The sequence below is a fragment of the Lithobates pipiens genome, unplaced genomic scaffold (assembly GCF_037356315.1).
Source record: "Lithobates pipiens isolate NorthernLeopardFrog02 unplaced genomic scaffold, aLitPip1_a1.2 Scaffold_23, whole genome shotgun sequence".
NCBI classification, from domain to species: Eukaryota; Metazoa; Chordata; class Amphibia; order Anura; family Ranidae; genus Lithobates; species Lithobates pipiens.
This window is the reverse complement of record NW_027507785.1, coordinates 228192247-228214606: the sequence shown is the minus strand read 5'-3', so window position 1 is coordinate 228214606 and position 22360 is coordinate 228192247. Positions and strand designations below refer to the sequence as shown.

At 41.3% G+C, this 22360-nt stretch overlaps 1 protein-coding gene across 2 annotated transcripts in view; it reads right to left on the bottom strand.

Annotated features, from left to right (window-relative positions):
- ABCA4 (ATP binding cassette subfamily A member 4) overlaps nucleotides 1–22360 on the bottom strand; it is a 442076-nt gene that overhangs the window by 70443 nt on the left and 349273 nt on the right. For both annotated transcript variants that reach the window (XM_077452886.1, XM_077452887.1), the window contains 5 exons: nucleotides 14648–14825; nucleotides 12153–12268; nucleotides 7866–8013; nucleotides 6225–6348; nucleotides 2392–2521 (listed from right to left, as the gene is read on the bottom strand). In XM_077452886.1, the coding sequence (XP_077309012.1) occupies nucleotides 2392–2521; nucleotides 6225–6348; nucleotides 7866–8013; nucleotides 12153–12268; nucleotides 14648–14825 (696 nt within the window). The remainder of the gene's footprint in view (nucleotides 1–2391; nucleotides 2522–6224; nucleotides 6349–7865; nucleotides 8014–12152; nucleotides 12269–14647; nucleotides 14826–22360) is intronic.

Here is a 22360-nt window from a genome sequence, read left to right as displayed (position 1 = left end):
TACAACATCAGGGCAGTTACAATAAATACAGGAGGAATAAGTGGGCCCTACAATCTAAAAGGAAGGATCAATAACTGCGGGGGATGAGCTTGGAGATAGTGGTTAAGTGGAGGCTGGATAGGCTTCTCTGAAGAGAAGGGTTTTCAGGGATCGCCTAAAAATCAAGAGAGTAGAAGACAGCTGGACAGTTTGGGGTAGGGAGTTCAGTAGGATGGGAGAGGCTCATGAGAAGTCCTGGAGATGAGCATGGGAGGAGGTGACAAGGGAACTAGAGAGCAGGAGGTCTTGGTAGGAATGAAGGGAACAATTTGGTTGGTATTTTAAGGCTAGGTTAGTGATGTAGCTGGAGGCGTTGTGGATGGCTTTGTAAGTTGTTGTCAGTATTTTGAATTTAATTTGTTGGGTGAGTGGCAGCCTATGAAGGGATTGGCAGAGAGGAGTAGCAGACATCGAACAGTTGGTAAGGTGGATGAGCATTTTTAGTGTGTCTTTTTGACCCCAGATCTCATATTTAAGAGGTCCTGTCATGCTTTTTTTTTCTATTACAAGGGATGTTTACAGTCCTTGTAATAGGAATAAAAGTGACACAATTTTTTTTGTTCAGCCCCGGAAGAATTTACCCCCTTCCCGACCAGAGCACTTTTTGGGATTCGGCACTGCGTCGCTTTAACTGACAATTGCGCAGACGTGCGATGTGGCTCCCAAACAAAATTGACAACCTTTTTTCCTACAAATAGATCTTTCTTTTGGTGGTATTTGATCACCCCTGCGGTTTTTATTTTTTGCTCTATAAACAAAAAAAGAGGGAGAATTTTGAAAAAAACGCATTATATAAATTATATAAGAAAACTATTTTTTTCCTCAGTTTAGGCCGATACGTATTCTTCTACATATTTTTGTTAAAAAAAATTGCAATAAGCGATTATTGATTGGATTGCGCAAAAGTTATAGAATTTACAAAATAGGGGATAGTTTTGTCATTTTTATTAATAATTTTTTTTTTAAATGGCAGCTCGCAGCGATTTTTATCGTGACTGCCACATTATGACGGACACATTGGATATTTTTGACACATTTTTGGGACCATTGTCATTTATACAGCAATCAGTGCTATACAGATGCACCCATTCCTGTGTAAATGACACTGGCAGTGAAGGGGTTAACCACTAGATGGCAGTGTAGGGGTTAAGTGTGTCCTGGGGTGTGTTTCTAACTGTTGGGGGGGCATGGCTGTGTGTGACACATCACTGACCTCTGCTCCGATCACAGGGAGCAGAGATCAGTGACACTGTCACTAGGCAAAGCGGGGAGATGCTTGTTTACATTAGCACCTCCCATTTCTTCTTTCCCGTGAGGCAATCGCGGGGTATCCCTCTTAAAGGGCCACCTCTTAAAGGGCCATGTACGGGTACGTGATTCTGCCTGTACAAGCCCTTCTGCCGACGTATATCGGCGTGTGGCGGTCGGCAAATTGTTAAAGAACAGTGTAAAAATTAAAAATAAAAGGTAAAATAAATAAGAAGCTTGCGTGCAGAAGCGAACGCATACGTCAGCAGCGCCCACATATGAGAACTGTGTTCAAATCACACATGTGAGGTATCACCGCGATTGTTAGAGTGAGAGCAATAATTCTCACCCTAGACCTCCTCAATAACTCAAAACATGTAACCTGTAGAATTTTTTTTAATTATCACCTATGAGATTTTTAAGAGTAAAAGTTTGTCGCCATTCCACGAGCGGGTGCAACTTTGAAGCATGACATGTTGGGTATCAATTTACTTAGTGTAACCTTATCTTTCACAATATAAAAAAAAAATGGGCTAACTTTAACTTTAATTATTTTTTATTTAAAAAAAGTGAATTTGTTCCCCAAAAAAATGCACTTGTAAGACCACTAAGCAAATACGTTGTGGCAAAGTATTGCAACAATCACCATTTTATTCTCTAGGGTGTTAGAAAAAAAAATATGTTTGGGGGTGACTTTCTAGCAAAAAAAAAACAAAAATTGTTTTTAACTTGTAAACACAAAATCTCAGAAAGAGGATTGGTCTTTAAGTGGTTAAAGAAGAGATAGCCTATGTAAAGGTAATCCAATGAGGAGGAAGTTGCAGTAGTCGAGGTGAGAGATGGCCAGAGTGAATTAGAAGGTTTGTCATATCATTGGTTAGGAAGGGGCCTATTTTGGAGATGTTGCGGAGAACCCTGGCATGGGGGGACAGGTTGATGGTTGTACCACTGATCTTAACAGAGAAGTCAGGGTCAGGGGGAGGAAATATATATTATGAGCTTGGTTTTGGAAAGATTGAGTTTGAGGAAGTGGTGTGACATTCAGACTCATTTATCGGTCATTATATCAATATAATAAATATTGTACATTTTGAGGATGCTTACCATGCAGTAAAAAAGAAGCGGTTCTGAATGAGAAGATTTAAAGCAAAGTATACAATTCCTTCAACTGCCATTGCAAATATGTTTTTCCCCAGAAAATCCCACTGGAAAGGGTTTGTAATGTGCTCCTCACCTGCAAGACACAGCAAAGAAATAAGACGACACAGAGCTTCCTGGGCTTTCTGACAGAGATTACCTATAGCATGTATAATTGCTTTGTTTTGTTCATTATTAAGCTACTAAGTCTGTACACCTTCCACAATTCATTCATCATAGTACAGCAGGTGTACTAACAAAATTCTCTTCTATAAACACTTGACAAACACAATACTTCTGACGCAAGGTGGTTTTCTCTTCTTAATATTCCTAATGAACCTTAATTCATTCAAACAATTCATATTTAATTCAGTTCAATAAATTAATTACAAATTACGCTGTGCTCTGGATACAAATAAGCGACTGTATGTTTCTTGGTGTCCTGTACTGTAAGAGAGGCTAGATGCCAAGCCTTAGTATTCAGTGACTCTATAATTAACGATGAACACAGTACAGCATTTTTTTTATTAAACTGTGTGAGGAAGTATAAAACAAAGCAAAGATACAACATTTCATGCACATAAGATTGGACATAAATTATTAGATTTAGGTAAAACATTCTATTGTATTTTTTAGCACCAAAAATGTCACAATTTGTATAACAGTGACCTGTTACTTAGTCTTTTATTTGTATGTCAACTAAGTTGTTAAAGTCACTCTCCCAGCAGCTCAGCTCTCCCATTCCAGCAGTGACTCCGCAGCACAACTCCGTCCTTCCACCGGTAATTTAATAGCTTAGTTCCCCCTACACCCTCTTATCACCAGTGACACAGCAGCCTTCTAATCTATGATTTTTTTTTAACATGTTTTCTTACAAATCAGTGACCTCTGATCATGACAAGCATAAACCACCAAGGGCATCAAGCAACAATTTGAAGTACTTACATACAGTATAGTTTTATACAATGATTCCAAATAACTATTATTTTAAAGATAAAACACTTAAAGCGGTTCTTCACCCTAAAGGGGAAGTTCCGCTAGTATTATCCCTCTCCCCCTCCGGTGCCACAATCGGCACCTTTCGGGGGGGAGGGGGGTGCAGTTACCTGGATAATCCAGGTAACTGCACCCACTTCCGGCCAGACCGCCGCATGGCTCCGCCCACCGCCGCATGGCTCCGCCCCCCCCCCCCGTTGTGTTCTGGGAAACACACAGTTCCCAGAGACACAGCGGGGAACCAGCGCAGCGCGACTCGCGCATGCGCAGTAGGGAACCGGGCAGTGAAGCCCTCTTGCTTCACTTCCCGATTCCCTGACAGAGGATGGTGGCGGTGGCTGCAGCGAGACGAGCGATCGCTCGTCATCTGCCGCCGACATCGCTGGAACCTGGGACAGGTAAGTGTGATATTATTAAAAGTCAGCAGCTGCAATATTAGTAGCTGCTGGCTTTTAATATTTTTTTTTTTTGTGCAGCTCCTCTTTAAGAATACAAATAACCTTCATATAAAGGAGCTACTCTCATACCAGGCAAATTATGTCTATGAGCACCGCCTTGTGGTGAATAGCTTTTATTATGCATATCTGTATTAATTATACAATTTGTTTTTATGATTAATATGGCCTCCCTTTTTTCCTTCCAGGTCCTTTTATTCAAATTTGCATGGACACATAGGGCACCTTTAATCTTGGTTCTTAATCAATGTTCCGAATTATCTGTGCCCTTAACTAGTGAATCATTTGCAACTGCCCATTGTTTTTTGTTTCCCATTTACAAGCCCTTTATACCCACTCTGCTTTGGCAGGATCAGGTTGGATGTATTCATCCTGTACCCACTTTGCAGTGTGGCTTTATCCCCTTTTCCACTTCTGTGGGCATAGGATCACTCAAGATGGCCACTTCTGAAGTGTATGAATTTGCATCATTTACTGCGCCGACATCTCATCTATGGCGCATGCGCAATGGTAATCCTTTACGACTGTGGCGCGGCAGTGATATCAGACGCTGCCGCGCCGGAGAAATAGATAAATACGGGGATTATCCCCGTCATTCTCTGATGGCCACCAACAGATTAAGCAGCGCTGCTACATCTGTTCCTGCCCATTGACGAGTTCCACACTCGGTAAGCTTGATTTTCTCTTTATTTAACTTCAGTGCTCAGCTGCCTCTATTTAAGGTCTGGGCTAAACTTTATTTGAACAGCACGGATGCTTTCTGATGTCCTTTCCTTCATTTTTGGCTATCTCTGTAGGTGTTTCTTCTATTTTTTTTAGAATAATAACATATGGCTTCTTTATATCTGGCCTCATTTTATTAAATCTGAGGTCATAATAACCCTTGTTTGGGCGGTTATTACCCTCCCCATTTGTTTACATCCTTATCACCAGAGTGAATGCTCCTGTTATCACTAAGGATGGAATTTGAAAATATATATTGATTCTAATATACTGATTGCAGGTAACCCTTTTCCTTTCAAGATTACCAGTATTTTTTGCAAGCATATAAAATAATGCTAAAATATATATACATATATTCTTTTTTGCTAATTTGTTTCTACAAGTGTATATACCCCTGTGTGTTTTTTTCTAAACAGAAATTTTTTCTCTGCAAATTTTGAAGGGACTTGATATGTGAAAAAAGGCGAGCCTATAACAAACGTTATTCTTGATGCACTTTGAGGATTTCTATCTGGGTCTTAGATATATTTGAGACATGTTTTAGGTAAGATTCATTGATAACATTTTTTTTTATATAACATTTATTATTGAAATTATTATAAAGATTAAATATATTTTGATAACATTTATATATACATATTTTTCCTTTTTGATATTTGAATCTTGATTTTGGAATGAAACATTTATGTAGATTAATATCAATTTATACAACATGAGTGTTTAATAATTAGTATATTCTTTATGATTTATAGCATATTAGATGCCACATCCAGAGTCTCCTGAAGAAGCTCCAATGAGCGAAACATGTTGAAAAAGTGGTATTATCTATGCATTGAGTTTCTGGGAATAATTTTTTTTTTTTTTTAATAAAATTAATGTGCATCTCATGTTTGCCTTTTTAAACAAATGCTTGTAATAAAAATGTTGTATTTTATTTAATTATGTTGAGAAATTGATGATTTCTAAACTCTCTTCACAACACCATTAAAGTCCCAAGGTCCACTACCTCAAACCCTATACTGTCCAAACCTAATTATTAGACTTGGCTGACCACAGGCCTTTTATATGTGTGCTTAATGATGCTCAGAGCTGTCTCTCACTCTGTCTGATGTAAGATCCTACTGTTGTGTAAAAAGGCTGGCTGCTGACCAAAAACTAAAATGGTACAAATGCTTCCTGTTTTTGTTAGGGAAGCCATTAGGGATACCCTGTTAATCAGTTCAGTTAGTGGCTGAACCTTTTTTATGACAGTGCCATGTGGCAGCACTGAGGATGGACCCTAATGCTAAGACAATGCATATATGCGTCTCTGATGTTCTCACTGAAAAAAAGGCATTATTTCTCATTGTATTTATATGCAAAAGATGTCACACAGTGGCAGTTGGTAATGTATGCCAAATTTACTCCAGTATTAATAAACACATTTTTCCTACAATGTAATCATCTTTATCTCCAATATTTTCAAAGAGATAAACTGATGGAAAATCTATATATTTGTATAGAAATGTAAGCACAAGCCCATTTCCTTTTACATGCAGCTAGTTTTATAAACACTACCAGGAACCTTAAAACCCAGACACTGTAAATGTGGACAAGTGAAATAAAACAAATCTGCTTCACACTCACCAAATCGAGCATACACGTCAGTCACAGCTTGATTCATAGCCAAGTCAATAAGACCTCGACCAAGGCAGAAGTGTGGGAAGACTAAAAGTAAGTCCTTCAGCCTCTCATTGAATTTTAGCAGAGACTACAAGAAAAAAAAATGATAATAAATCGAAACACCACTTTGCCAGTAGACTAACAACCACATCACATGATTTATGACAATATTGCCCATACTGATTAATAATGCAAAAATGTTTTTTTTTGCTGCCTCCTGTTGCATAATGTAATCTGCAAAGTATGCCCCAAACCACTTGAACACTTCTTCTATTATTATATTCACCATAGAGACTTCTGTGTTCAATGGTGTCCAAGAGAAAAAAAAAAATCATGGACTCAGTAAGTGTTGAATATACCTGAGTGACTGCAGGCAGCATTCTTATGTATATTCAGTGTCCATATACCTTTCTATGAGCACTGTAAGCATGTCTACATCAACATCTAGATAGTCTAAAATGCTCTCTTGAGTAAGAGCCCACAATCATTCTATTCATTCTCTTGATTGAATACCTTCAAAACCTAAAGAAGATTTTAGAGGTTGTATGCGCTGTATGTTCAGCTTTACAAAGCTCTAGCTTTATAGCTTCATGTAAGCCATCTTAGGTTTGTACAATCATATCAATCCCTGAAAACCTCAGAATTTATTTTTTTACCCAACATGAGAAGTGGTGGCACCATCCTTGGGGGTCAATAGCAGCTATGAGCTAAAGCTGGCCATGACAGCTCCCGAACATTAGCTGCATCTGATGGGTTCATCCAAAACTTTTACAGCAGGCAGTCAACTTTTGTCAGTTGGAACAGGCCTGACATAGCCACCCACTGAGTGAATTTCAGCAAGTTTATTAGGTTCCTGCCAAGTTCATTCAGTGTATGGTAATATTTTGGATTGAATAGGGAATGGTTCAAATCTGCCTTAGGTTTTTTTTCCCCCAAATCTGTACTCATCAGGAAGATTCCTCTTCCCTTCCCATCCTGTAAACACAAAAGGAAACACACTATACACACTATAAGAAAATTGGGCGAACATTGTCATCCAAGGAATGATCGTACGATTTTCTGATAGTGTGTACACAAATTTTGACAGCCGATTCCGACCTTCCAGATGCAAATTTCTGAAGGGACAAACTCCAAAACATTTCTCGCACAGGAACAGAATGAATGATTTTCGTTTAATGTGTACCATTTTCAAACGATTTTCGTATGAGAAATATCAGATTTGAAAGACAAAAACAACTAATAAGAAAAAAAAAGCCTTTGTCGTACGAGAATTTTTGTACATTATTTCTATCCTCAGTTCCGACTTGCTGTAAAACACTGAGGAAAACCATCTGTTTGATCGCCCAATTTTCCCATAGTGTGTACAGGCATTAATGATATACCCTTGTGGGCAGTTGTCACCAGAGCAGTTGTTTCCATTAAACAATTTTCCCTCTATTCTTGTTCTGGGAGCAGTGGTCACCATTTCCATAACAAAAAACAAATGCCTTTGGATACGTTCTAATAGCTGTAGTGAAAGTCAAGCATAACAATGGGAAACTACTAATCAATAATGCTCTCTGCATGGTATATCCAAGCATATAGTTTGCAGCAGATTTTACTCACCCTGTTATTTTCAAAGAGATCAAGGATGAAAGTAATGGCGCTACTGTTTATGCCAATGAAGAGATTCATACAAGATAATGCAACATAGGCCGTGCTTGGCACATTGAAGAAATATGATGCTGGATACATCATAGGAATTACAGCCCATCTGAAAATAATCATTCATAGTTTTAAAGGGTAAACATAGGCTGACTACTGAATTGTGGTTTGACTATTGCACTTACTAAGCAAGAGCAAAAATGACAATGCAGCAATCTCCATTCAAACCATAGCTACTACAAATATTTGTGCCAATTTAACGTATAATGTATGTTAAAGCTGAAATTTACTCTGCTTATATTTTGCTTTTCCTGGTTCCCCTTTACCCCATCAACACGCTAATTACATTTTTACATAATACCTTTCTGTTGCATCACATGCCTTATTTTAGACCTAGTTACATCACTATGTAATGCATTTAGATCATGGCTGGTGGAAGGGTACAGCAAGGTGTTGCACAAAGCTCGTGAAAACACCTTACGCCAGGATTCCTCTTAAGAACCTCCAGCCCTGATGCAAGCAGTAGGATGGTGCTTGGGAGGCATCATGCAAATATCAAAATACCCATCTGAGTGGATGTCTGTTTGGGGAGTGGATAATCCAAGGGAAGACTGTAATGCATGCTTACTTTCTTAGGTAATGCCTGCATGTGATGATGAGAACTTAAACCCAATGAACGAAAATGGTAGGCCAAGACACTAGATGATGCTGCAGCTGCTAATGTACTTTGTAAGACGCTCAGATTATGCAATGAAATAAGTAAGCAATTTCAGTACAGGAGAGTCTGCCGTTGTGCGAAACTAAGGGTAAGGCTAGAGTTCAGCTTAAAAGTGGAACCCCACAGCCGAATTAATCCCCTCCTCCCACCCCTCTTCTGCTTCACCATCTTAAATTTTTTTACCCATGCTGGGTATTTGAGACCTGGCAAAGACTGCTTTTGCTTTTGCGTATGTGATGGCTGGGACTTTCTGAGCATGCGCACAAATGTCAACAGTTTCTATGATCACTCTAGCAGCCTACAGTTTTTGTGCACATGCACAGAACCAAAGGTTGCTGAAATTAATTAAGTTCAGCTTTAAGTTGTGTACAGTTCTATTTAGTATATGTATGTTAAAGTAATAGAGAAAGTTATTGATTTTTAATTAAAATAAAAAAGATGTTTTACTTATACGATATTGCAAAGATATTGCACAGAGCAGCCCCGATCCTCCTCACAAATGTTTGTGATTCCCACTGCACTCAGTGTCTCTTGTGAAAGCAGGAAGTGAGAGGACCAGTGCTGCAGCCAGGACAGCTCTGGATAAGTGATTCAGGCAGGTAAGTGTTTAGGGACAGGGGGCAGATTAGGTACCTGTGCTTTTTGTTATCTTAATGCAGATAATGCATTGGGGTAAAAAACAAAAGGTTGGATTTAAAACCATAGTTTAGTATTATATTTGTGTAGTGAAAAAATTGGATGGTGGCAGACAGTAACAGCTACCGTAAACATGTCAATATATTGATTTCTATTGTGATCATACTATTAATTCCTTTATTTTATGGTTATTGTAGGTCAAGTACTGTAAAAAGTCAGTTTGTGAACATAAAAAAAACAAAAAAACTGAGATAAGAGTGTACAACAGCTCTATCTAGAGGACATTTATAGACAAGGAATGATATCTTTTATATTAGCTGTTTTCAAACAAGTTTGGATATATATTTAAAATAAAAAAGATTAATGTAGATATAAACCTAATCACTAAAATCTCATATATACTCTTGAAATTTCAAAATATGTTATCAATCTCTTTGAATCCATGGCTTTTATTGAGGGAGCTGCAATTGTATCTTGGACTGGCTTTCTGATGCACTGCACAGTAGTGAGAATAAAAGGGTATAAACAGAGCAGCGATAAAAACATAAACCATACAAATATGAATTAATATGAATCATAAGGGGAAATAAATTATACAACTGAATATATAGAAAAACTCATAAGCTCATAAACTCAACATAGTGTAAAACCGTATATAAAATTCATTTTAAAAAAAAGGTAAATCACTCACATTTCAGTAAAACATCAAAAGTATAGAAAGTCAAATTTAATGGCAAAGACAGGACAGTAGAACTGACGCATTTCGTCTCCGTCAGACATCATCTGAGTTGATTGAACATTAATATTTGAAACACAAATATTGGACTTTCCTTTGAAATATGAACTGTTTATGAGCTCATGAGTTTTTCGATACATTCAATTGCAGATTTTTTTTCACTTTATGATTTATATTAATTCATATTTGTATGATTTATCTTTTTAGCGCTGCACTATTTATACCCTTTTATTGCACAAGTTGTCTCTTGTAGTGATGGCTGCTTTATATTTCTGAACACTACGCGTGGTTTAACACTATACTACAGCAGTGGGAATGGCACATGGTATCCCAACATAGTGCAACACCTGCAGCCCTCCTGCACCAAACAGATGAACTAGTAGTTCTTAACGGAATACAAATTCAGTGATCACCAAAATCATAATTCATCAACCTATACTCTGTAACTGGAAGTTCGTACCCTGGTACAGACAGGGAGCTAGAGGAAGAGTCTGCAGGAAGCATGGCATTGCAGTTGTAGCCATCCTGCCTGAATTATCTAAATATAGTCTTTCTGGGTGGTAGACAGAGTAAACTTTTTTATAGTCTATTTGCTCATTTGGTTTTTCCCCTAAGCTCAGTGTTGTTATTGTCTCTTTCTGTTACTAGTAGGTTTCACTGGTGTAATGATAGAGTGAGATGCAACAGTAATTAAGAGTTATGAATATTTATGTTCGCCTGGCCAGCCAGTAGGAGGTTCATTGCCTCTGGTACATGCTGGAGAAAACACAAATATTTAGGGTATACCTTGTGAGTGCCTTCTTTCCCAGGGCTGTGTCCTGGGCAGGGTGTGTGATATGCAGCTCTGTGATTAGGCCTGGGGCGTAGGAGGCTTTTGCACGTGCATGGTGCAAATGCCTGAAAGCAGAAGAACCTGCCTGTTTAGTGCAGTCCAGCAGCTAAAGGTCCTGGAATAAGGGAGCCCCGCAGACTACAGGAGTCTGAAAGGAGAAATGATGCCTGGGATGGAATACCAGAGGTAAGTCTGCAGCTGGGGATTTTGAAGACAAGGAATTAACAGAGAGCCTGGGAAAGCATCAAGAGGTTCACTGGGGCTGTGGTTGCTAGTGAAAGTGCTGCTTTCTCTGAAAAAAGGTACAGGTTGCGGGTTTCAGCTTAAAAGCCCTTGTTGACTGTACTGAGGTTTGTAGATGGAACTTGTTAGTTAATCATTTGTCTGCAAGATAGTAAGGGTTTTTGGAATTTCCTATCCCTCTCTCCCATGTGATGCAGAAAGGAATAAAATCTTTAAAAATACTTAAAGTGACTTTCACTCCATTGTTACACATCATCTACCTTTCAATCATGGACTCATGCCTGGGAAAATGCTAGCCTACCCTGTCTTTGGGAGTAAAAAAAAAAAAAACATGCCTCGGGGTTCAATGGGATGCTATACAATAATTGACATGCTCATTTGCAAAAAAAATTATAAAATAATAATAATAATAATAATAATAATAATAATAAATGCACCTTTTTTCTGCAAAAATATGGGCATTTATTGCTTTTTTACTAAAAGTGGACTTGGCCTTTAAAGAAGTAACTTTCTAATATAGTTATAACTATTCAGGCACCATAACTGCTTTTGCTTAGTTTCAGAAATTATATTTCTCACATTTTTTTTACAAGGTAAAAAGTTATTCCGTGTGACCAAGCATACTGGTAGTAGAGGCAAGGGTGACAGGACACTGTGCAGATACACTGTGTGCTTGGGTTTCATTGGCTGTTCAGCCTGAGACAAGATGCAGGCTGTGCTTGAGCAGAGGGGTTTTTCAAGAGGTAGGCTGTGATTGTAAGGGGGTGTGTGCCAGAGGCAGGCTGTGATTGGTCAAGGGTGTGGTGGCTGAACAAATTACCCAATACAGACATGCTGTGTGTCCTATACCTCTGAATGGCCAGCCAAAGGATAAAAAAACGGACCATAAAAACGCAGATCAGCTTCTGAACTTTGTGAGGTCAGTTTAGAACACAAGAAAAGTGACTGGCAGGATCAACCAGGTACTTCAGGTGAAAGAACTATATGAAAATTATAGAGACTATGATTTATAAAATATGCATATGTAAACACATAGGTACTGTCTCTAATATCTGTAAAAACACATGAACATGTATTACTTACCCATAGAAAAACAGCAACGCTATGAGTGCTGGTAGGTTTGCGGATGATGTATATGCTTTCTTTTCAAACACAATGAATATGACGACCACCATAGCCACACTTATGGCATAGTTTGCCTGAAGACACAGGAACACGTTTTATTTTTAAAATATGTACTATAACATATCACTTCACTAAATACAGTAAAAGTGAAATAATTGTCGACGCTCTAATAAATAAATAACAGGATAACCATATTTTAAATTTGGAAAAGTGCCAAATGTGGCAGCGGAAGGGGGAGGAGGAAGCAAACAAGCAGAGCTTCCCCTTTTGGGTGGAGCTCCACTTTAAGACCCTTTTCCTACTGAGGCAGTTTTCAGGTGTTTTAGCGCTAGAAATAGCACCTGTAAAGCACCTGTAAAAACTGCCTCCCATGCCGCCCGAGGGTGAAAACCCAACACTGGGGTGGCAGCATGTTTGGGGCAAAATGCCCCTGCCCATTGCAATAAATAGGCAGCGCTTCCGAAGCGCCACAACATGGGCATTTTTAACCCCTTCTCTGGGGTTAAAAGCGCCCCGCTAGCGGACGAAAGCGCTGCTTAAACAACAATAAAGTTCGCTAAAATGAGTGTAAAAGGGGTCTAAAACCTTATTCATTATTAAAGTGAATCATCTATTAACAGGATACACACCGTTTAAACCAGACATTGCATAAAAATATAAAAGGTCCACTTATAAATGAGCCACTCACATCCAAAGAAAAGTAAGAAGCTAGTGGGTGTTTCATGCATGCTAGGATCCACTAATGGCTGTGTAGAAGAAATGACTTTTTCTGCTGTTAGCCCTTGTACACACGGTAGGACATTCCAACAAAAAATGTCCGATCGGACCGTGTTGTTGGATAATCCGACCATGTGTGGGCTCCATCAGACTGTTTCCGTCGGAATATCCGACTGACAAAGTTTTAGCGCTGGGCTGTAAAATTTTCGGACAACGTGATCCGATCGGACTTTGTCCGATCGTTTGTAGAGAATTCCGATCGGACAAAGGGCCCCGCATGCTCAGATCAAATTCCTAGACCAAAGCTATTGGCTACTAGCCTGAACATAGTCCCGTCGTAACGAAATAACCTCATCACGTTCTGAACGATCGGATTTTCCGACAACTTTGTCCGACCGTGTGTATGCAACACCAGTTTTGGCCAAAATCCGATGGATTTTGTTGTCGGAATGTCCGACCGCGTGTACAAGGGCTAAGTGTTAATCTTTGCTAACTATAGCCAAATATTTCATAAATATTCGCATTGTAGATATAGGTAAAAAAATTACACTGTATATCATATATCCAATGACATTTTCTTGGAAAATTCTCACTGAACTATTCCTGTCACTATCAGGTATAAAGTGTTATTAAACCCCAAAACAAAAATGTAATATATTGCAACTTACAAATCCTTGAAAGTGGTGGCTGCATTTGTATTTTTTTTAGACTATTCCTTTATTTTCTTATGATAATCTGGTCAAGATCACCAGGTGAAAATAATGCAGCCACCACATCTGACAATTGGTAAACTGCAATATAAAAAAAAAATAGTTTTTGGGTTTATTACCACTTTACTGATTGTTTTAAATGTTATCCATTATACTAACTGCAGTAATGGTTTGATTATCTTATTTTAATGAGGATGTGAAACCGGTAATGGTATTGTGAACATTTAGAATAATACTGGGAATCATCAATTATTGATTAAGGTATAACTGTTTGAACTAACCATAGCACTTTTTAGCACTTTTTTCTTCCATTCTGGGAGTTCACTATTTAATCAGCTATCACAAATGACCACAGTACATTTTTAACAAACACTAACAATAGCACATTCAACATTATCTACTATGTGTGACTGATGGTTGGCAACATTTATGAAACCTGGAACAAAAAAAGCTCTATTAACAGTATCCTAATGACAGGATCTAGACAACATTTTTGGTGAGGCCGCGTACACACGCGGGGACTGTTCGCTCAACTTTGTCCGCTGAACAGTGTTTCGGCGGACAGTCCGCTCGTGTGTGGGCTTTCAGCGGACAGTTTCAGCGGACAGTCTGCTGAACAAAGTTTTTCGGAAATTCCGAAAAACTGTCCGCTGAAACTCTGTTTCAGCGAACAGTCCCCTCGTGTGTAGGCTTGTTCGTCAAACTAAGTTCCGCGCATGCTCAGAAAGGATTTACACGCCGAAGTTTGCATGCAGTGTATAGGACGTCGTATTTTTCGTCCCGTCGTACGTGGCGTTCACGTCATCGCGCACGGTTTCAGCGAACTGTTCGTTCGTCGTGTGTGGGCAAGTCCGTCCATGCTAATTTTGAGCGGACTGTCCGCTGAAACTGTTTGACGGACAAAGTTGAGCGAACAGTCCCCGCGTGTCTACGCGGCCTCACAGAAACAGTTTTGAGAAATCTCTCTTCCTGTATTCTAATGATGAAGTGTATGTAAATTTAACAACAAAAACATATATTACTCACAATGTCCCATGCAAAGTTTGTGAACCAGTACACAGCTGGAGTAACTCCGCTAACAAACTGAAGGTGCTTGGCATTGGACACCCTTTCTTGGATCAAATACAACACAAAACTTGCTGGGATGAATGACATAGCAAAAATCACACAAATGGCAACCACAACATCCACTGAAGTAGTCAGCCTGAAAAAAAAAAAGGTTTCACTGAAAAGTCATCCTCTAATAAACAAAAGCAATATGGTAAATTCAGTAACATACAGTATGGCAAACTATCGGCAAGTCATCCTTTATCACTCTGACTTTGCTAAAATGAACCCTTTATTGGTTTAATGAGGATTTTTTACATATGATTACTACTCTCTGCTTTGGTTTGCTAAATAATCCCAAATATGTTTAATTTGTTGAGCAGAATAAAGGGTCTAGACTAGTGGTCTCCAAACTGTGAACCCTTCACTTGCATTTATCTGCCCCCTAGGGCACTGTTCCTCCCACTAACATGAGGCACTATTACTCCCATTAACACCAACAATGGGGCATTATTCCTCCCACTGACACCAACAACGGGGTACAATTCTTCCCACTGACAACAGTGGAGCACTATTGTGATGGAAATGCATCAAAAGTGCAACAAGTAGGACTTAATTTAACTTGAGACAATTGAGTACTGTCTGCAATACTTTTTTTATTTGTACTTAACATACAATTTTTCAGGAAAAGCTTTCGGGGTATGTCCCCATCATCAAGGTCCAAGCTCTACAGTTACACTCAAAGGTAGGTTCAAATCTCACTGGTGGCTTTGAGAAACTTCTTAGTATTGACATGTTTTATATGAGTCTTTTTGTGAAAGACATCGAATCTGCAGTGGGTGTGTTTGGGAATAGAGCTCACATCAGGGGTTTCCAGAACTAAAGATTGCTAAACAGATGGACCTGAGGTGGAATGATGTTCTATAGAAAAGCCTAGATGAAAAATTGGGGTACTGAGCACGAAGGCTGTGTTCCCTACATGCTGTTCACATTTTATTTTCAGTTTTGACTGGAAAGTGTCTTTATGCTTGGATCATTACTCTCAAACTCCTGTGGTAGAAACTAGTTTATAACAAGGTTAGGTAAGGCCTCCTTCACACGGTCGGTTAGCTGCATTTTCCGAATTCCAACAGCAAATTTTTACGAGTGGAATGACTGGGGTTTGGCGCTAGCATTCTATTTGGCGGTATTGAGTGCCATGAAGGCAGAAGAACAAGAGCTGAATTATCTGAAATGGCCATCTGTTTGTTCATCTACTTTACAAGCGCTATTGATCTCTTTATTTATAGAGATCAAGGAGCTCTGGTAAGAGGCTGCATATTTTTACGTGTGGAGTATGGCAAGACAACATTTGTTTGTTTAAATCCTAGGATCACATTTAAAGCGTTTGTTACCCCAACACTACATATTCCTGATATGTGCCTGCTGTACCATATACTTGTATGAGAAAGTCTCCTGTTCTCTTTGTATTGCTTCCTTTATATGAAATCCCTAAGCACAAGAGCACATTGTGGGCAGTTCTCTAGTTATGCTGAGAACACAGCGTGCCCTCCTCCTCCAATGAACAGACTTATCCTGACACGCCCCTGCTGCACAGTCATTTACTAGGAAGCTCAGTTTACTGCTGCTTCTCCTCCCCCAGCTTTTATGTTTTTTTTTTTATATCTATAAACAAATGTTTTGCCCTTTATTTATGTTTTAAACTGAATGGGTTGTTTTACAAGGTGATCCTTTACAATCACTTTAAGGTGATGGATTTTCACTATACTTTCACAATTTCTCACAATTATCGGCATGTGCGTTAATTGTTTTCTTTTTAAATATGTGTGATAACTTTTTTATTACTATTTTTTGAGGATTATTATTCACCCATTGGTTTGAAATGCACACGTATGATTTATCCACTTGTTTGTTTGTACTATCTGTAGCCAGGTGCTGGACCACAAAAACATGGAGAAAATGGAAAATTTATATCAAATACTTACCGTAATTTTCCTTTCCTGATGGACTCCATGGCAGCCTACGTATGGGTTAATCCCCGCCTCTCATACCTCATAGGACCCCACTCCCATAAATCTTTGCTTCTAGCCAGAGACTGTGTTCCGCAACTTAGCCTACACCAGCAAACGGGAGTGAACTCCTGCTGCCATGGAGTCAATCAGGAAAGGAAAATTACGGTGAGTATTTGATATAAATTTTCCATTTTCCTGACAGACTCCATGGCAGCCTACGTATGGGAAATAACTAGCCATACACACCCGGGTGGGCAATTGCTGGACAAAGAAAAAAAGGTTTAATTGGCACCGTCAACAGGTAAGACATTCAAACCAAAATTAACCAAAGACAAGGACGCTGGTTCTACACAATAGTGCGTCATAAATGTATTGATTGACGACCATGAAGCCGCTTTACAAATCACTTCTGGAGAAACGTGACGGGCAGCCGCCCAGGATGTAGAAACACTCCTAGTAGAATGAGCTGTCACCGCTTCTGGAGGAGGCAAGCCCCTAGCCTTATAAGCCCCTTGGATGGCCTGAACGATCCAAGCTGCAATAGTTCGGGAAGAAGCACGTAAACCCTTATTCTTTCCGTAGAAAAGGATGAACAGATGATCAGATTTCCGGAAAGGAGCTGTGGCTTTCAAATACTGTTTCAAAGCGTCCCCAACGTCCAAAGGATGAATACCAGAATCATCAGAGGCCTGAAAGATTGGAAGCACAATCTCCTGATTTTCATGAAAAACGGATGACACCTTCGGATTTGACCCTAACATAGGGATCAAAACTGCTCGATCAGGGAAGAAAGTGAGAAACGGCTCCTTGCAGCCCAGAGAACTGATCTCTGAAACTCTCTTGGCTGACGTAATGGCTACTAAGAAGGCAGTTTTAAAATAAAGTTCTTTAATAGATACTTGATCCCCATGATGTAAATCTTTCTCTGAAAAGTAATCCAGGACAAAGGGGAGATCCCACTTATAAAACCTTGGTTTCCTCTGAGGTCTGAGCCTCATTGCTCCCTTGAAGAACTGTTTTGTGAGAGGGTGCTTGGCCCAGGAGACACCTAAAAAAGGCAGATATTGCGGAAACTTGGACCCGCAAGGAGCAAGTCCAGGCCTGTCTGAAGAAAGCCAATAACATCCCTTATCTTCGGGTCTTTACACGAACCGTTGGTTGTGGACACATAGTCTGCAAATTTTGACCAAATTCTCTGATAGACCCTGTTGGTACCTGGTCTTCTAGCACTCAGTAAAGTAGCGATTGCCGTGTCGGGACAACCTAACGCTTCCAGCCTTTCCCTCTCAAAAATCATGCCATCAGATGGAGCTGGGATGGACATGGGTGAAGAGTCGTTCCCTGTGACAAGAGATCCGGTCTGGAGGGCAGAGGAACTGGGTCCTGGAAACTGAGCTGCCACAAGAGTGGGAACCACGGCCTGTTGGGCCAATACGGAAGAACCGCTATTACTTCGACCTCTTCCCACCTGAGCGTCGCCAGAAATCGGAGAATGATCGGAGTCGGGGGAGAGGCATAAGCCTTGTGGAATCTCCACTGGTCCGTCAGGGCATCCACCCCGAAGGCCTGAGGACAACGACACCCAGTTTGAAATTGCACGGGGAGGCAAACAGGTCCACTTCCGGTAGGATCCCCAGAGACAGAATCCAATCGAATACCTCGCTGTGGAGAGACCATTCGTTGTTGTCCAGGGAGAATCTCGAAAGAAAATCTGCCTGGACATTTTGAACTCCTGGGAGATAAACCGCCGTCAGATCTCTCAGATTGGACTGGGCCCAGGACATAATCGGGCTTACTTCCCTCAGTAAAGAGAGACTGCGAGTACCCCCCTGTCTTTTGACGTAGGATACAGCTGTTGTATTGTCCATTCGAAGGAGAACTGAAGCTCCTGACGTCAGGTGAAGAAAAGCTTGCAGTGCTTGGAAGGCGGCTCGTAGTTCCAGCACGTTCGACACCACGCTCTGGGCAGGGAAATCCCAACTGCCTTGGGCTACTTCCGAGAGACAGAGAGCAACCCAACCTCTGCTGCTGGCATCCGTTGTCACTGTGACCCAGGAGACAGGTGCTATGAAATGACAATGAAGAAGATTTTTCCGCTGTAGCCACCAAGGGAGACTCTCCCGCATGGAAGGGGTTATCCGGACGAGATGATCTCGAGCCCTTGGATCCCACTGTTGGAGGAACCCTTTCTGAAAGGGACGCATCTTCCATTGTGCCCACTTCACCATAGGGGCTGTGGCTACCATAGTGCCGATTATCTTTTGACATTGAGAGACCCTGAGGAGAGAAGATGACATTGCAAGCCGAATCCTGTTTCGGATCACCGGAATTTTCTCCAGGGGTAAGGAGATGGTGCTCATTACTGTATTGAACTGGGCTCCGAGAAAGATTAGAGACTCTGGCTCTAGATGGCTCTTCTCCTTGTTCAGGAGCCAGCCGAACTCCGTTAGAGTAGAAATAACCTGTTCCCGATGAGACAACAGTTGCTCTTTGTCTTGAGAAAGTAGGAGCAGATCGTCCAGGTAGTGATGTAACCGGATGCGTCTGATCCTGATTAAAGCCATGACCGCCAGTAAGAGTTTTGAAATTACTCGAGGCGAAGTGGAGAGCCCGAACGGGAGACATGAAAACTGAAGATGCACCTGATCTACTGCAAACCTGAGGTACTTCTGGTAATCTTCTGCAATCGGTACGTGGAAATAGGCATCCTTGAGGTCTATTGAGATAAGCCAGTCGCCTGGTTGAATAGCCTGGCGTATTGTCAGTAGAGACTCCATTTTGAATTTTCCCTTTTTTATGAAGGAGTTTAGATGTGTCAGATCGATGACCGGTCTCCAGGAGCCATTCTTCTTGAGGACCATGAAAAGAGGGGAGTAAACTCCTTGAAACCTTTCCTCGGCTGGAACCGGGATGGCGGCTCCTTGAGCCATCAATGATTCTGTGTATGATACGAGAATCTGTCTTTTTTCTTCTGAATGAGGAAGAACCGTTGGAATAAACTGGTGAATGGGTGGATTGTTGAAGACCCATGAATGTCCTGAGGAGACCGTTTTGATGGTCCAGTAGTCCTGAATCGAGACTGCCCAGACGTGCTGAAAACGGAGTAAACGAGCCCCGACTTGCTTCGTCTGGACAGACCCCATATCAAAAGGACTTCGAAGCCTCCCGACCACCAGAAGAAGAGGCTTTTGAGGACTTTTGACCTGAAGGCTGGCTTCTTTTCCAGTTTTTCCTAAACTCGCGTCCAGGTCTGTAACGACGTGCATCCCTAGCACGTTCCATTTCTTGCCTGGGGAGAACTCTTCTCTGACCCATGAGGCAGCGATCCTGGGGCAGAAAACCCGATTTACACCCGGTAGCGCGGGTAATAGCTGAGTCAAGCTTGTTCCCAAAGAGGGAAGATCCCTCAATAGGAATTTTACACCATGCCTGCTTAGAGGCAGGATCCGCAACCCATGGGCGCAACCACAGGGCACGTTTTGCCGTGACCGAAGAGTCATTACGCGAGCTACCAGACGAATTATGTCCAGGGATGCCTCCCCCAGGAACGCCGAGGCCATCTTCAGTTCATGCACTGGTGAGCTCTTGACCAGCTCTTCAGAAATGCTTCCTAAGGTCGTACCTATATCATCAGTCCATGATTCCATGGCCTTAGATAACGCAGCAAGGGCTAGGGCTGGTTTACAAGCCATGCCTGCAGTAATGTAGATGCGCTTGAGGTCCGTATCTATCTTCATTTCCAGACCATCTTTAAAGGAAACGGAATCTTCCAGAGGGAGAGTAACATGCCTCACCAACCTCATCAAAGCGGCATCAATAAGAGGGGCCGACTCAAGATGTTTGACCTCATCGCTCTTGAAAGGATACATTTTTGCTACCTTAGAGATCAAGGAATTTTTCCTCTCAACCTTGTTCCACTCATCAGAAATAATTTCACCAAGTTCTTCCAAAAAAGGAAAATTTGGGCGGTCTTTCTTGAGATGCTTGAAGTATTTCCTCTGCTTAGAGGGAGCTTCCACTGGTTCATCCCATTTTAAAGCATCTTTGACTGCTCTAACCAGGAACGGAACCTGAGAAAATTCAAAACCTGCGCCAGGTTCATCCATCTCTACCTCGCTATTGGAGGATCCACTAATAGAAAGACTGTGATGAGAGGGACCTGGAGCCTCAGGATCAACCATCTCAGTAACTAGGGCTGGGAGCGAAGGAGGATTGGAAGTATGGCTGGAATCCGACTTATTCATGGACTCTTGGATCACCTTCCTGACCAGAGCCTCCACATGCTGATCTTCAGATCCTCTTTCCTTCATAGCCCGAGAGTAACATAACTCGCAGAGAGATTTACCCTCTGGGACCTGAGTTTTACATCCCCAGCAAGTCCTTTCCACAGGACGGCTGGAATGGCGGTAAGAATGGTGTCCAGAACCAGACTTTGAGCCTTCCCTCTTATGTCTGGAGGATGATCCGGTATGTCTAGTGCTTGAAGACGAATGATGGCGTTGTGACCTAGACTTGTCACTATCACCGTGTGTCAAGACTTGAGATTCAGACCTAGAGGGGCTGAAAAAAAGAGTATAAATAGTTAACTTGCTCCAGAAACCCAAATACAAACAGGCAGAGGGAAAAAAATGCCATCCTACCTGTGGCATAAGGGTTGGCCACTAGGGGGCAGTGACACGTCCATTGCAGCAGAGATTTAAATGGCTAAAACAAACACAATTCAAATAAGCATGTAAAAGGTAGGAACATAGAGAGCAATGATATGCACACTACCAGACAATAATACTCCCCCCCCCCCCTACCTTGAGTAGAAAAGCCACGAACACGGGAAGTAGCTGCCTTGCTTGGAAACCTTCCAAAGCATAGCTGTCTCTGACAGCTATTTAAATCTGCCGCCATGATGATGTCAGCAGCGCACCTGCGCTGTACTACCACCACTCCTACGGCGTCCGCGCGCATGCGCGACCACCGCCATTTTGTCCCAACTGCGCACGCGCTAACCAAGCCTCGATCTCAGTCGAAGCCACGCAGCTGCGCAGAGAGAGCAAATAGCGGCGGACTGGAACGCAAAGCGTTCCAGCCGCCATGGCTACACCGGAGCAGGTAAGACAAACAAACACACAAAAACAGGCTGCCATAAAAAAGTTATACATCACCACACTGAAGCCAGCACAATCCATCCTGGGACTGGGAGGATCGATACACTCTCTGCACGATCGGCACATTAATAAAGGGCCTCCCGCTAATAGCTAGGACGAATGGCCATGATGCAATCTATCAACCAATGGATGACTTTCAGATCTTCACAGCATCGCTCTTCAGTGCCTGTGTCCTCCCTGCTAATAGCTGGGAAATATGGACTCCGAGAATAACCGCCATCATCATCAACGTGCAAACCACCAGGATAGGATTAAAGCTTCCGACAGGTAAGAAAACACCTTGGTCCTAGGAGGAGGACAAAAAAGGAACACAGTCTCTGGCTAGAAGCAAAGATTTATGGGAGTGGGGTCCTATGAGGTATGAGAGGCGGGGATTAACCCATACGTAGGCTGCCATGGAGTCTGCCAGGAAAGACATTTCTCCCATTATAATCAGGTTACTTTCACTTTCTGCTGTTATGCTAAATGTTGTCAACAGAGGGAGAACTATAGCCTGAAAAGCCTATAGGTTCCTATGCAGA